Source organism: Periplaneta americana, chromosome 9 (genome assembly GCF_040183065.1).
Source record: "Periplaneta americana isolate PAMFEO1 chromosome 9, P.americana_PAMFEO1_priV1, whole genome shotgun sequence".
Lineage (NCBI taxonomy): Eukaryota > Metazoa > Arthropoda > Insecta > Blattodea > Blattidae > Periplaneta > Periplaneta americana.
Genome location: NC_091125.1, coordinates 8,309,062 through 8,322,328, shown reverse-complemented (window position 1 = coordinate 8,322,328; position 13,267 = coordinate 8,309,062). Strand labels below are relative to the sequence as shown.

The 13,267-nt window shown below is 36.6% G+C and overlaps 1 protein-coding gene across 7 annotated transcripts in view; it reads right to left on the bottom strand.

Moving 5' to 3' along the window:
* Positions 1 to 13,267, bottom strand: part of LOC138705761 (uncharacterized) — a 209,753-nt gene that overhangs the window by 74,424 nt on the left and 122,062 nt on the right. For all 7 annotated transcript variants that reach the window (XM_069834382.1, XM_069834384.1, XM_069834385.1 and 4 more), the window contains one exon: positions 1,695 to 1,765. In XM_069834382.1, coding sequence (XP_069690483.1) covers positions 1,695 to 1,765 — 71 coding nt within the window. The remainder of the gene's footprint in view (positions 1 to 1,694; positions 1,766 to 13,267) is intronic.

Here is a 13,267-nt window from a genome sequence, read left to right as displayed (position 1 = left end):
ATTATTTTTGGAAAATCGAAAATTACCAGAAAAATTTCGGCTACAGATTTATTATTATTATAGATAATAAGAACCTTATTGACATATCTAAAAAATAAACTAACTACCAATGTGCTACGACTGTAAGATCAAGAATATAACAGCTGTCTACATTGGTTTCTGTGTTTAAAATGGACATTGTTCGTTGTTTCTTGGGATGGATGTGACATTGTTCATTCTTCCAAAGTATACAGAAGCTTTAACACAGAATACTGAGGACAATATCCGTTCTTACATAAAACCAATGCAGCCGAATGAAAGTACTCACCTTCTACTATCGGATGGCACTATTAACTCAATTTCGATTTTTGATGGATCTTGATCGTTATTCCCTTATATCCTTCATACTGTCATAATGAGACAAACATTAGTTACTGCATCTACAGATATTTTGTATATGGTGCAGTACTAAAGAGGCTTTAGAAAATGGATTTTTTTATGAAATTCTGGTAATTAACTTTCCTACTTTACTGTTTAGTTAACCTGTGACAACTTCAATGCATTAACAATGGTGCAATCTGTTTTGAGATATCTTTAATCGTTTTCTAGTTATTTATTTTTAGTAGGTTATTTTACGATGTTTTATCAACATCTTAGGTTATTTAGCGTCTGAATGAAATGAAAGTGATAATGCCGGTGAAATAAGTCCGGGGTCCAGCACCGAAAATTACCGAGCATTTGCTCACATTGGGTTGAGGGAAAACCCCGGAAAAAACCTCAACCCGGGCCACCTGGTTTCACGGCCAGAAGCACTGACCGTTACTCCACAGGTGTGGACCATATCTGGTCTTAGGGAACGGAGGCGGTATCAGCATGGCCCGCTTGGTGGTCTTAAGAGGCAGGAAGACAGGGAAGTCACAAACGTTTCAACAATATGCAATCCAATTAACACATATGCCTAGTGTTGTACTTGTGCAAAGGACAACACGGATAGCCTACATTATTGTAACAATAAATTGTAATTATTGTAAATTGTAATTTTAATTGTAAATATAAATTTAATTTTACTCATGATATTTCAGTTGTGATCTCCCTTTAGAGGGGAAAAGGAGATCTGAGAGTCTTATCTTTACCAGGTTAAGTAAATACAGTAAATACTACTAATATTATTGAATAATCCAGTATTCTCCTTCATTGCTCATTAACGGTTAAATGATACGATTTCGGACACAAGTTTATAATGAAAATTTGTTCCTTTTGACCCCTGTAGGCCTACATCACTAAAAGTTTATAACATTGCTTTTTTTAGTGGGTTATTTTTCGACATTGTATTAACATCTCAAGTTATTTAGCGTCTGAATGAAGGTGGGTAACTTTTGGTGTTGGACCCCGGACTCATTTCACCGGCATTATCACCTCCATATCATTCAGACGCTAAATAACCTCAGATGTTGATAGAGCGTCGTAAAATAACCAAAAAAAAAATAAAATAAAATAAAGACCAGATATGACCAGAGATGCGGGTACTAGTTCCTATCAACTCGAGTGATGAATTCGTCAGTAGTTGATAAATGTAGCTATCATGGAACCGCTCTCTCTCTACTGTAATTCTAGGTAATAATTAACTTAACGAAAAACTTGCGTCCATAACAGAGTCAACTGTCGTTATGGCATCGTAATGATAACATGTCTCGACGGAAACTGTGAGTACTTACGTTCCACGCCACTTGCAGGCTGCTTTCTGTAGCTGCAACCAAGCGCAGGTCGTAACGGACAACGTCGCCAACTGCAATGAAATACAGATCAGAATGTAATTTTCGGTAGTGACGAAAAGTACTTCGTTGTTAAGTAATGATCATCCCTCCTAGTCTCAGTCCTATTACGTATATTAGGCATTCTTTTTCACCATTTTCAAATTGTACCGGTACGGAATTAAAATTTGTTGGTTTTTTTCTTTTTGTTTTGATGCGTAATACGCCTTTCTTCACCGAGTATAGGCATTCGCCCCGATATCTGTGGTGAAACAATAAACGACAGAATTTTAAAATGCTATGGAGAAAAATGGAACGTGTGAAATGAGCAGACACAATAAGAAATGAAGCTGTGCTAGAAAGAGTGGGCGAAGAAAGGATGATGCTGAAACTGATGAGGAAGAGGAAATGGAACTGGGTGACTGGTTGAGAAAAAACTACCTACAGAAGGATGCATTGGAAGAAATGGTGAACGGGAGAAGAATTCAAGGCAGGTGAAGATATCAGATGATTAGACGACATTAAGATATATGGATCATATGCGGAGACTAAGAGGAACTCAGAAAATTGGAAATATAGGAGAATATAATAATAATAATAATAATAATAATAATAATAATAATAATAATAATAGTAATAATAATAATAATATTTATTCTGACGAAATTACGACCATCGGGCCTTCTCTTCCACTTAGCCAGGCAGGTGAAGATATCAGATGATTAGACGACATTAACATGTATGGATCATATGCGGAAATTAAGAGGAAGGCAGAAAATTGGAAATATAGGAGAATATAATAATAATAATAATAATAATAATAATAATAATAATTATTATTATTATTCTGACGAAATTACGACCATCGGGCCTTCTCTTCCACTTAGCCAGAACAAAAGAAGCTGATACAATTTGCAGTAGTACAAGTTAATAATTACAGACTAATATTTAAAGAACACTAAAAATTGATATACCGTAGTTATACAAGCATAAGTTGAGTAAAATAAGGCAAACATACTAAATAATAATTACAAAATAATATAGGCTTAGAAGTTACATTCAATGAATATGCAAGTGATAAGTGAATCAAGATTACGAATTACAAGAATTACAAATTCAAACGTAAATTACAACTACACAACAGTGAGGAAAATTACCATATACGAGTCATTCCACGGCAAATTGCACAAAATTATACAAATTTTGACCTTCATATTTCTGATTGCGTTTATATTTTTTTACCAACTCTATAAGTCTAATAAACTAACAAGTGTATTTTTATTTCCACCTAAGTCCACATGTTTTAAAATATTCTAAGTTAAAATTCGTTAAAAATGTCGCACAATGCAATATTTCAAGCGTCATATTTCTGAGGATATTGATGTTAAAAATTTTTTGAAAAAAAAAAATTAAACTTGAAATATGTCTTTTGTTAAATATTTACTAAGTTGACTTTAATATAATTATTACAAATATTTTTATGATTCAATTTTTAAAAGTTAGATATGAATGTGAAATAGTCGTATTAAAAAAATGTCCACTAGGTGCACTGAAGTATTCCTAATAATTCCGGAAAAACTCACAATGGGATCTCTAATAGTTTAATGGAAATTACTTACAAAACAATGGGTAGCAGACCGGTACAGCAGCAGTGGACGCTAAGCGTTAACCGCGCACTGGAGATCTATAGGCACTGGATGATCTAGTGATCGTTCCAATGTTATACCCAGTTCGAATCAAGTCACTCGACGAAACACTGCTAACTTACACTTGTATTCATTTATTATGATACCTTCAAATATTTGTACATTTTGCATTTTAAAAGTCTGTTTTCATTCACATTACACTTTAAATTTTTACTCGCCTACATTCTTTCTCAAAAGAAAATTGTTTTACTAAAGCTTCAGTTCTTGACAACGGAATCAAAGATTGTAATTTTCATGTACGAGTTAGCGGCGGACAAACAGCCTTTTAGTTCCGATCGTTCTCGTAGGCGATACTAGCTGGCCGATAAAACGCCAGTTCCAGTATTATTGAGACTGCCAATCTCGGGAACGAGGAATACCGAGACTCGGCTGTTAACGTTATGAAATGCGTACACGCCGTACACTGACTGCCGGCTTAATTGCCGCTCATCACTGCAATTCGTGGCTCTTACTGAAATATTAATGTTCATAAAGTAATTTCAAGAAGGCACAGCAGTGTGGTACGCACATTATGACTGTCGACATTCTTACAGAAGTCTCACTATTTTAATTAACTATTTATTGCCTTCCTAGAGAAAAAAAAAATGTAGCACTTTGTCGTTGGCTAATGCCTAACCTCGTCTAAAACAATAACAAGTTATGGTTGGAGCTCGTATGACGTTCTTTCTGGCTATCAGCATTTCGTTGACATTCCATATTTAATCATTCGATAGTGTTTTGTATACCGCTATTGTAATGGATATCACAAGACTATATTATTATATTGCGCTTTCACATCTGGATGCTTCGTTTTGTTATGCAACGACATCTTCATCAGCATGGGTAATTAAGGGGCGTATTTTGCGGACTACCGGGGCTACCGGCGGTAGCCCAAGGAAATTACAAAAGAAAAAGTTTATAATATAACATAATGTAATAATTTTGTATTATTAGTTTTACCACAGTAATTAAAATTAAAGTAATTGTTAGATTTATATGCGCTCTCTGCTCTCGAAAAGAAACAAGTTGTCAAGGCGGCATCGCTGGAGAAACCGCTTGCTACGTGAGGTAGCCTGTGACCATACCGCGCACGCTGTCCTTCGCACAACTGCCCATCCCCCCCGCTCTCTTCTGTTTCCGACGTGCAGTGTAGGCGGGTGAGTTGCCGCTCTCGTGATCGGTTTCTTCGAAGGCGCGAAGCAACAATACGCTTAGCACGCTAGCTCATGAATGTGATTGTGTTCTTGCAGATCAGTATTTTAAATTTGTGATTTGTTCGAGTGTCTAAGAGTTATATTAATTGTGAATTATTAAGTTTTTAATTTGCCAATTAAGTGATATTGTGAAAAATATGGCAGAACAAGTTTCTGGAGAGGTTTGTGTTGAAAATGACTGTGCAATAGAAGGTTTATTAAAAGTGCCTTTTAACCGTCGTACATACAACGAGGAAGTTGAAATTGTGAAAATGGAAAGACCAACTCCTGAGTTAAATTTGTCCATGGACGTAAAAGAAAAACAGCGTGAGTACACACGCCATTTCACTTCAACATCATATGGTAAGTGGAATTGGTTGTGTGGTAGTTCTAAACTGTCTAAACTATTTTGCTGGCCATGTTTGTTATTTAGCTGCGAAACTAATGTGTGGTCAAAAGAGGGTTTTCTAATATCAACTCCCTTCGAACGGCAGTCCTAAAACACGACAAATCAAAAGCTCATATTTGTAGTAGCATGAACTTTGCAAACTTTGGGAAGACAATAATTGATTTACAGCTAGATAAGCAAAAAGCTCTACACAATGCTCCTGTGGAAAAAAAAATCGGGAGATTTTACTGCATCTTATTAACGCAGTCTGCTTTCTAGGAAAACAAGAATTGGCTTTTCGGGATCATAATGAGAGTGTGGAATCAGACAATAGAGGAAATTATATTGAATATTTAAGTTCCTTAAGTGAATTTGACCATTTACTGGCCAATCATCTTGAGAGTTCAACAGTATTTCGTGGTACTTCTCCCGCAATTCATAATGACTTAATATTTGCTATAAGTGGGGTTATGATAAAGAACATAAAATCTGAAATAGAAGAAGCACCTTTTGCGGTTATTATTGTTGATGAAACAAGTGACTGCTCTAATCAGAGTCAATTGTCTACTGTTTTAAGATACGTCGATAGTACTGCCAATGTTCAAGAACGGTTTATAGGATTCACAAAAAATGTCAGTTCGGGCAAAACTGCTGCTGCTTGGTTTCAGCATGTGGAAGGTGTTATAGCAGAATACAATGTCGGCAATAAGTTAATTGCACAGACATACGATGGTGCTTCAGTTATGGCGGGAAATATTAATGGCTTAAAAACAAAAGTTCAAGGAAAGTATCCTCAAGCACTATTTGTCCATTGTTACAGCCATGTTCTCAATTTAGTTTTGCAACAAATTACTTCATCCATTCCAGAATGCCGCATTTTTTTTTCAAAACACTGTCGGGTTTAGCTGCATTTTTCTCATCATCTCCTAAAAGATCAGAAAAACTCAATAATTTATGAAAAAGAAACTCCCAAAAGTAGCACCAACTAGATGCAATTTTACATCTCGGCTTGTAAATACAGTAAAGTAATACAGAGAACAATTGACTGCTTTCTTTGAAAATATCATTTGTAATGACTCTGAAGAAAACTGGGATGATGCTGTAATTGTGCAGGCTCAAGGATATTTGTATTTTTTTCACACAGTTTCAGAATATATTTCTTCTTGAAGTCAATGCTAGAGTGTTCGCACATACAGATGTGCTCTACAATATTCTTCAGACAAAAAGTCTAGACATAGCATACTGCTTGCAAGAGGTATCAAAGTTAAAAAATACTATATCCGAGATCAGACGTAGTGGGTTTCCGTCCATATGGAGTAATATGGAACATGAAAATTCTTCAGCCAATACAATGGAACCATCATTAAAGCGAAGAAAAGGAGATGATGAATTGAAATACAGGCAGCTGTACTACAGCATACTAGATCGTACGCACATGGAAATTACTGACAGATTTTCTGATTATGGAAAGCTTCAGTTCACATATCTTCTAGATTCTCAAAAATGTTCTGCTTATAGAGAAAACTTCCCGAATGAGGCACTAAACAACTTATTTCAGTCCTATAACAGTCACTTTGATCAAGTACGTTTGAAAAATGAATTAAGTGTAATATATTCAGCAGAGGTCTTTCATTTTTCGAACAAACCTATCCATGAAATATTATCTACCATATATGAAAACCAGCTGAACCAAGTTATTCCTGAAGTCCTTAAATTGGCAATAACCTATTAATTGTGACAATACCAGCTACGTCAGCATCGGTAGAATGATCATTTTCTGCGTTGAAGAGAATAAAATCCTACTGTAGATCAACTCATACATAAGAACGTTTATCCGGCTTGGCACTGATGTCCATTGAAAAGTCATTTCTACAGAAACTTCGCAAGCGGCCCAACTGCAATTTCAATGACGAAGTCATCAAAGTATTTTCGTCCCAATCGAGACGTCTGGAATTCATATATAAATAGGTAAGGAATTTTATTATAGGGACTTTAAAATATATTTTGTGTAATAATAGGGGCAGTGGTAGCCCAGGCCCTTAAACCAGTATACGCCAAGGAGGAAATAAAACAATTAATACTTATTTATAATATTATAAAGAACCAAAGGCTCTGACAAAAGATATTTTTATTTCCCAAGTGATAAATGAGGAGTTTGCCGGAAAAAGGGCGTATAAGTCAATATGGTGAATTGAGATACATACAATCTAAGATTTTAAAACGCACCTGAATAAAATGTTATACACGCACGCAGCCCTGTCCTGCAAGTATGTATACTACAATCAAAACAAAATTTTGCTACTATAATTATTCACTACATTTTAAACTGTTTTCCCGAAGAAGGGCGTATAGGTCTATCCGCCTTTCTTCCGGCAAAGCCCTCAAATGCAGAATGCGAAGTGGGAACACTTTGGAAAAGGAAGGACAAAATTACGAAATAGAGTAGATCCTTTCACAAATTGATCATTATAATTACATACTTACTTACAAATGCGTTTTAAGGAACCCGGAGATTCATTGCCGTCCTCATATAAGCCCGCCATCGGTCCCTATCCTGAGTAAGATTAATCCAACCTCTACCATCATATTCATTTTTATATTACCTTCTCATCTATGTCTCGGCCTCCCCAAAGATCTTTTCCCTCCGACCTTCCAACTAACACTTTATTATGTATTTCTGAATTCGCCCATACGTGCTACATGCCCTGCTCTTCTCAAACGTCTGGATTCCTAATTGTCAGGTGAGAAATGCAATGTATGCAATTCTACGTTATGCAACTTCTTCCATTCTCCTTTAACTTCATCCCTCTTAGTCCCAAATATCTTCCTAAGCAACTTATTCTCGAACACCCTTAACCTCTGTTCCTCTCTCAAAGTGAGGGTCCAAGTTTCACAACCATACAGAAGAACCGATAATATAACTGTTTTATAAATTCTACTGTAACTTTCAAGTTTTTTCAGCGCAGGCTGGATGACCAAAGCTTCTCAACCGAATAGTAACAGGTATTTCCCATATTTATTCTGCGTTTAATTTCCTTCCGAGAGTAATTTATATTTGGTTTAGAGAATAAAAGATGATGATGATGATGATTATTATTATTATTATTATTATTATTATTATTATTATTATTATTATTATTATTTAATTGGTTACTTTACGACGCTTTGTCAACTGCTATAGTTTCCCAAGGTCTGAATGAGATGATGATAATGCCAGCGAAATGAGTCCAGGATTCAGCGCCGAACGTTACGCACCATTTGCTCTCAGTGGGTTGAGGGAAAAAAAACCTCAACCAGGTAAAGGCTGGTTCATAATAAACCAGAAATGGAAACGACAAAGAGAACGAGAACGGAAATAACGTTAAAATAAATGTATTTAAATGTGAGCATTCACAATTAACGAGAAGCTTGCCGGAGCCCGAAAACGGGAACGTGAAAGTCAATTGTGAATGCTTACATTTAAATGCATTTATTTTAACAATATTTCTGTTTTCGTTGTCGTTTCCGTTCCTGGTTTATTGTGGACCAGCCTTAACTTGTCCAAACCAAGATTCGAACCGGGACCCGATCGTTTCACAGGCGTGCTAACCGTTACTCTACAGCGATGGACTATTTTATTATTATTATTATTATTATTATTATTATTATTATTATTATTAGTATTAGTATCATTGTTATCATCATTATCATTATCGTAATCATTAGAATGATCAAGATTATGATTATTAGGATTATTGTGATTATTATTATTATTATTATTATTATTATTATTATTATTATTATTATTATTATTATCATCATCATCATCTTGTAAGTATCATTAGGTACAACGTCCTTATTAATTCTTAATTTGTTATTCTCGTTCCTATAACACAGTCATGTCAATTTATGCCCATAGGTACAAGTGCGCGCTTTAGAGCTCAGGAGAGCCTGAACGCTTTACAGCGGAACGGAAAGAGACAGACGAGTGAGGTAGTATATGCCGCGTGGTCGAACTATATTCAGGGATGGCCAGCACTGATTCAATAGATAAAGGGAAGAGAACTTATTAAAACTATATCCATGTTAATTTTTAGATTTATCTGAGAAGTACAGAGAAAATACTATGAAATGACAAATACATTATTTGACCAAAAATTATCATTATGCTGTAGCAATGTAACACCCTACTCTTTGCAGTGAAGTAAATATGTATAAAAATAAATTTTTATGAAACACATTTTTTTCAACGACGGTATGTCATTTTTCACTAACGGTATGTTTTCCGATCATAGAAACCAGTGGCGGTATACCATACCGGAGCATACCGTCTCACTTCTCTCACTGGTGCTGGGTCCTGGACTCATTTCGCTGGCATTATCACCTTCATCTCATTCAGACTGTAGATAACCATAGAAACTGATAAAGCTTAGTAAAACAACCAATCAACAACAGCACAGCCAGCTGGTGCGGATAAGAATGCGCCTAGCATTCATGCAATATGCCAGCATGGAATGGAATGGAATTTACGGAAAGGGGCACTGTGGCCCAGCACTGCGACCTGTTACGATCTGTTGCGCTAACCTCAAGTTAGGGATATTCCTAAACTCACACCGGCTGACTATACTAAAGTTCGCTGCATAACCAGGTTTGGAGCAGGCAAACCCCCCACGTCTCTAGTCTAGCCCCATCGTGCGTTCGTCGCCAGCCAGAGTTGAAGACCGCTATGGAATTATGACCGGAATGATGTAGGTACCTAATATAAACGGGAGAACCCCGAGAAAAACCCCACTACGACCTTGTCCGCCACAATTACCATTATGATTTTTCAATGAAAAGTCCCAGACCTGACCGGAACTCGAATCTGGGCCGCCTGCATGACAGGCCGGAGATCTGATAACACAACCACCGCAAGGGTAATATGCCAGCGTAGAAAGGCATCTACTCTGTCATTGCAAGTTATCTTGAACCTTACATCCCCTAAGTCTGTCTTTGGAACTGCTCGGTACGGCATGTGCTCATCAACGTAACGACACGGTAAGGATGCCCCTCCCTCGGGTAACGTGACTCTTTTCAGAAAACGTTGGTTCTTTCACTTTACGGCTCTCTCCTGTAAAAGAACTTGTTCAATACAGACATCATCTTCTCTCGATACTCCGGTTTTGAGAGGAGAACATAGTTTCGTAGCAAGCTTTAATTAACCGGTAATGAGTAAGTATTTAAATATAATCGTGTGTACACTCCTCTCTCATCCGGGCTGGGGACCGGCAATGGAGGAGTTGGTACAGCTACTTCTATACATTATATAGGCCTGCATGACTTACACCTTCAGTTAATATGTATATATTCTTATAACAATATTTTACAGGCTTATTATTTGAATTTACATTAATTTACAATTATACACAATCCGTATCCCTATCATTGCTGCCATCATCGCTTGTTTCAAAATTAATTATTTCGCCAATGGCATCATCCATTCGGAATTATCTTCTTAATCGTAGGTACTACTTTCTGAACACGATAGAATTCTTCGATTGTATCCCGAATAACATATTGATCGAAGTCGTCCACTTCAACTTTACACAAGTCTGATTCTGGAATGAAATAATATGTTTAGTAGAACTATAAGAAAATAATAACTTGCAACAGTAATTCATTATGTCACTCTCAATACACACACTATTGTACATAACTATTATAGCAATAATTTCTAAACATTACATACCTATTCTTTCCCGGAGTAGTGTGAGGTTCATTCGGTTATAATTCAATATTATTTTTAATTCTCTTCACGTAACTGATACTTTTGCCAGAGTATTTAGCCGCTCTCTTATATTCCTTAGCAAGAGGTTCCAGCAAATATTTGTTTAATTTTTCTTCCTCGCAACGCTTAATTTTATTATATTTGCGATAATTTCTCTTTCTCGGCTATAGATAACAGCGTTACTTTTTCTCCGCGGTGGTGTGATTTCACCATAATTACTACCCTGAGGTTGCTGCTCCATGTTAACACTAATGGTACGCAGTGAAGGAAATAGTTCTATGTTTCTTGACAAGAGATTATGCTGCGGAGGATGCGCAAACAACTCAGTTGGCTCCACCCACTTTACGCGCTTCCTTCCCTCTGCCCCTCTGTCCCCGCTCAGAAGGTTCAAGATAACTTGCAATAACAATACGAGAGAAGAACAGTTTCACTCACATTCACAAAAATATACTGAGTAATCTTAGCTTTCTGAACGTGGTTTTAATTTTAAGCTCCACTATTAGGACGTAGAAATGCTTACGTCCTTCACCGCAATAAACATGAGATGGTAACTTGGAAATTTACTGTCACATAGCTACTGTAACTATGCAAATCCTTCTCGCTTTGTATTTCGTTTTCTACATGTACTCCCTTTGTTCTCCTTGTTCCTTGATATCCATATTGTCCCCTTGTGGTCATATTTCTCACGTTTTCCTTATATTCCCGTGTTTCTTCCTATCTCCTTATTTTCCTTGTATTCCCCTTGCACTCTTTGTATTTCTTTTGTTCTTCTTGCCTTATACTTGTTCTCCTTGTACAGTTATCAAAAAAAAAAAAAGTGGCCGCATTCGTGAACAGGGAATATTTTCTAAGTCCACTTCGGATTACGGCGATGTTACACGATGCATGTGCTTGTAGAAGCAGTTCCGGAACTATGGAATTATTCCATGTCTGTTTCTCGTAGACCATCGGTAGAGTGCTCGTTTAAGGATTCGAACGTTGTGAGTTCGGGTTTTGTTTAAGTTTTCATTTTATTTTTTAATCGTTCTTTAGCGATATAAATAATATTCAAATTATAGATTATATTCTGTTATCGTTCTTTAGCGTTATAAATAAAATTCAAGTTACCATTTATATTTTGTTATCGTTCTTTTAGCGATATAAATAATATTCAAGTTCTGATGATTTGTAGAAGCTTGTCCAGGATGCGGGGGCAAAGGTTAATTGGGATTTCCCGGTATCTGATCGGGTCAAAAATCCTGATAGAAATAATATTTAACCCTTGCGGTGAATTTGGGTGAAGTCCGGAGGGCCTTATTAGTCACATCCACTCTCTTCACCTCCACGCTTGGGCCCATTAGATCTATTAAGATGCGAAAGAGACAGTGGTGTGCGGAGGGCAACGGGAAGTTACCGCATTTATCCTTCCCAAGGAAAACTCCAAACATGAGCAAAGGAAGCTTTTAACAGAAAAAGGAGCATCTTCTGCGGACCTCTGGAAAAAGAACTAAGGAAGAGACTAGTGAAGTGCTTTGTGTGGAGTGTGGCACTGTATAGGGAAGAAACATGGACATCACGACGAAATGAAGAGAAACGAATAGAAGTATTTGAAATGTGGATGTGGAGAAGAATGGAGCGTGTGAAGTGGACAGAGAGAATAAGAAATGAAGTTGTATAGGTAAAAGTGGATGAAGAAAGAATGATGCAGAAACCGATTAGAAAGAGAAAAAGGAATTGGTTAAGTCACTGGTTGAGAGGAAACTGCCTACTGAAGGATGCACTGGAGGGAGTAGTGAACGGGAGAAGAGTTCGGGACAGAAGAAGATATCAAATAATAGACGACATTAAGATATGTGCATCATGTGCGGAGTCTATGAGAAAGACAGAAAGTAGGAAAGATTGGAGAATGCTGGGTTTGCATTGAAAGACCTGCCCATGGGCAGAACACTTATGTATGTCCAGGAGGTTTGGAATGTCGTGGCTGAGAACAGTCGCTATTTGAAAAAACTCTAGTCGATTCCATGCCCACTCGACTGCATGATGTGATCGAGATGTGGGGAAGATAGACTAAATATTGAATCGTGGTTTTTTATTTTGTTTTTGAACGCTAATTGTTTGAATGTTCTAAGGCAGACGCCAGTAAGTTTGTTTTGTTTATGTCACGAAAGATATTTTTGTTGAGAATTAAATCTTTTTTTCTTTCCATTTGCAGCCATAATGTCATAATAAATAACGATAAAGTCATGGCATAATACATTCATGAACCTGATGTTAATTACTAAATAATCATAAAAGAAAAAGGAGCAATTATGTATATTTTCTCTCTCTTTCTTAAAAACAAAACAGAACATAAGAAGTACTAGGTTGTATTCGATTGCAGGACCTCACGAGTACCAGGCCGGAACGTTACCATTACGCTATCAAGTAAAGCACAAAATGCTTTTATTATAACTGTCGGTATCAGGCAACGTGGTCCAACAACATGTAACATCGCCTGTCTCCGAATTGTAGCTAAGATACCCGAAAGGGAACTTTGCTTCTAGAGA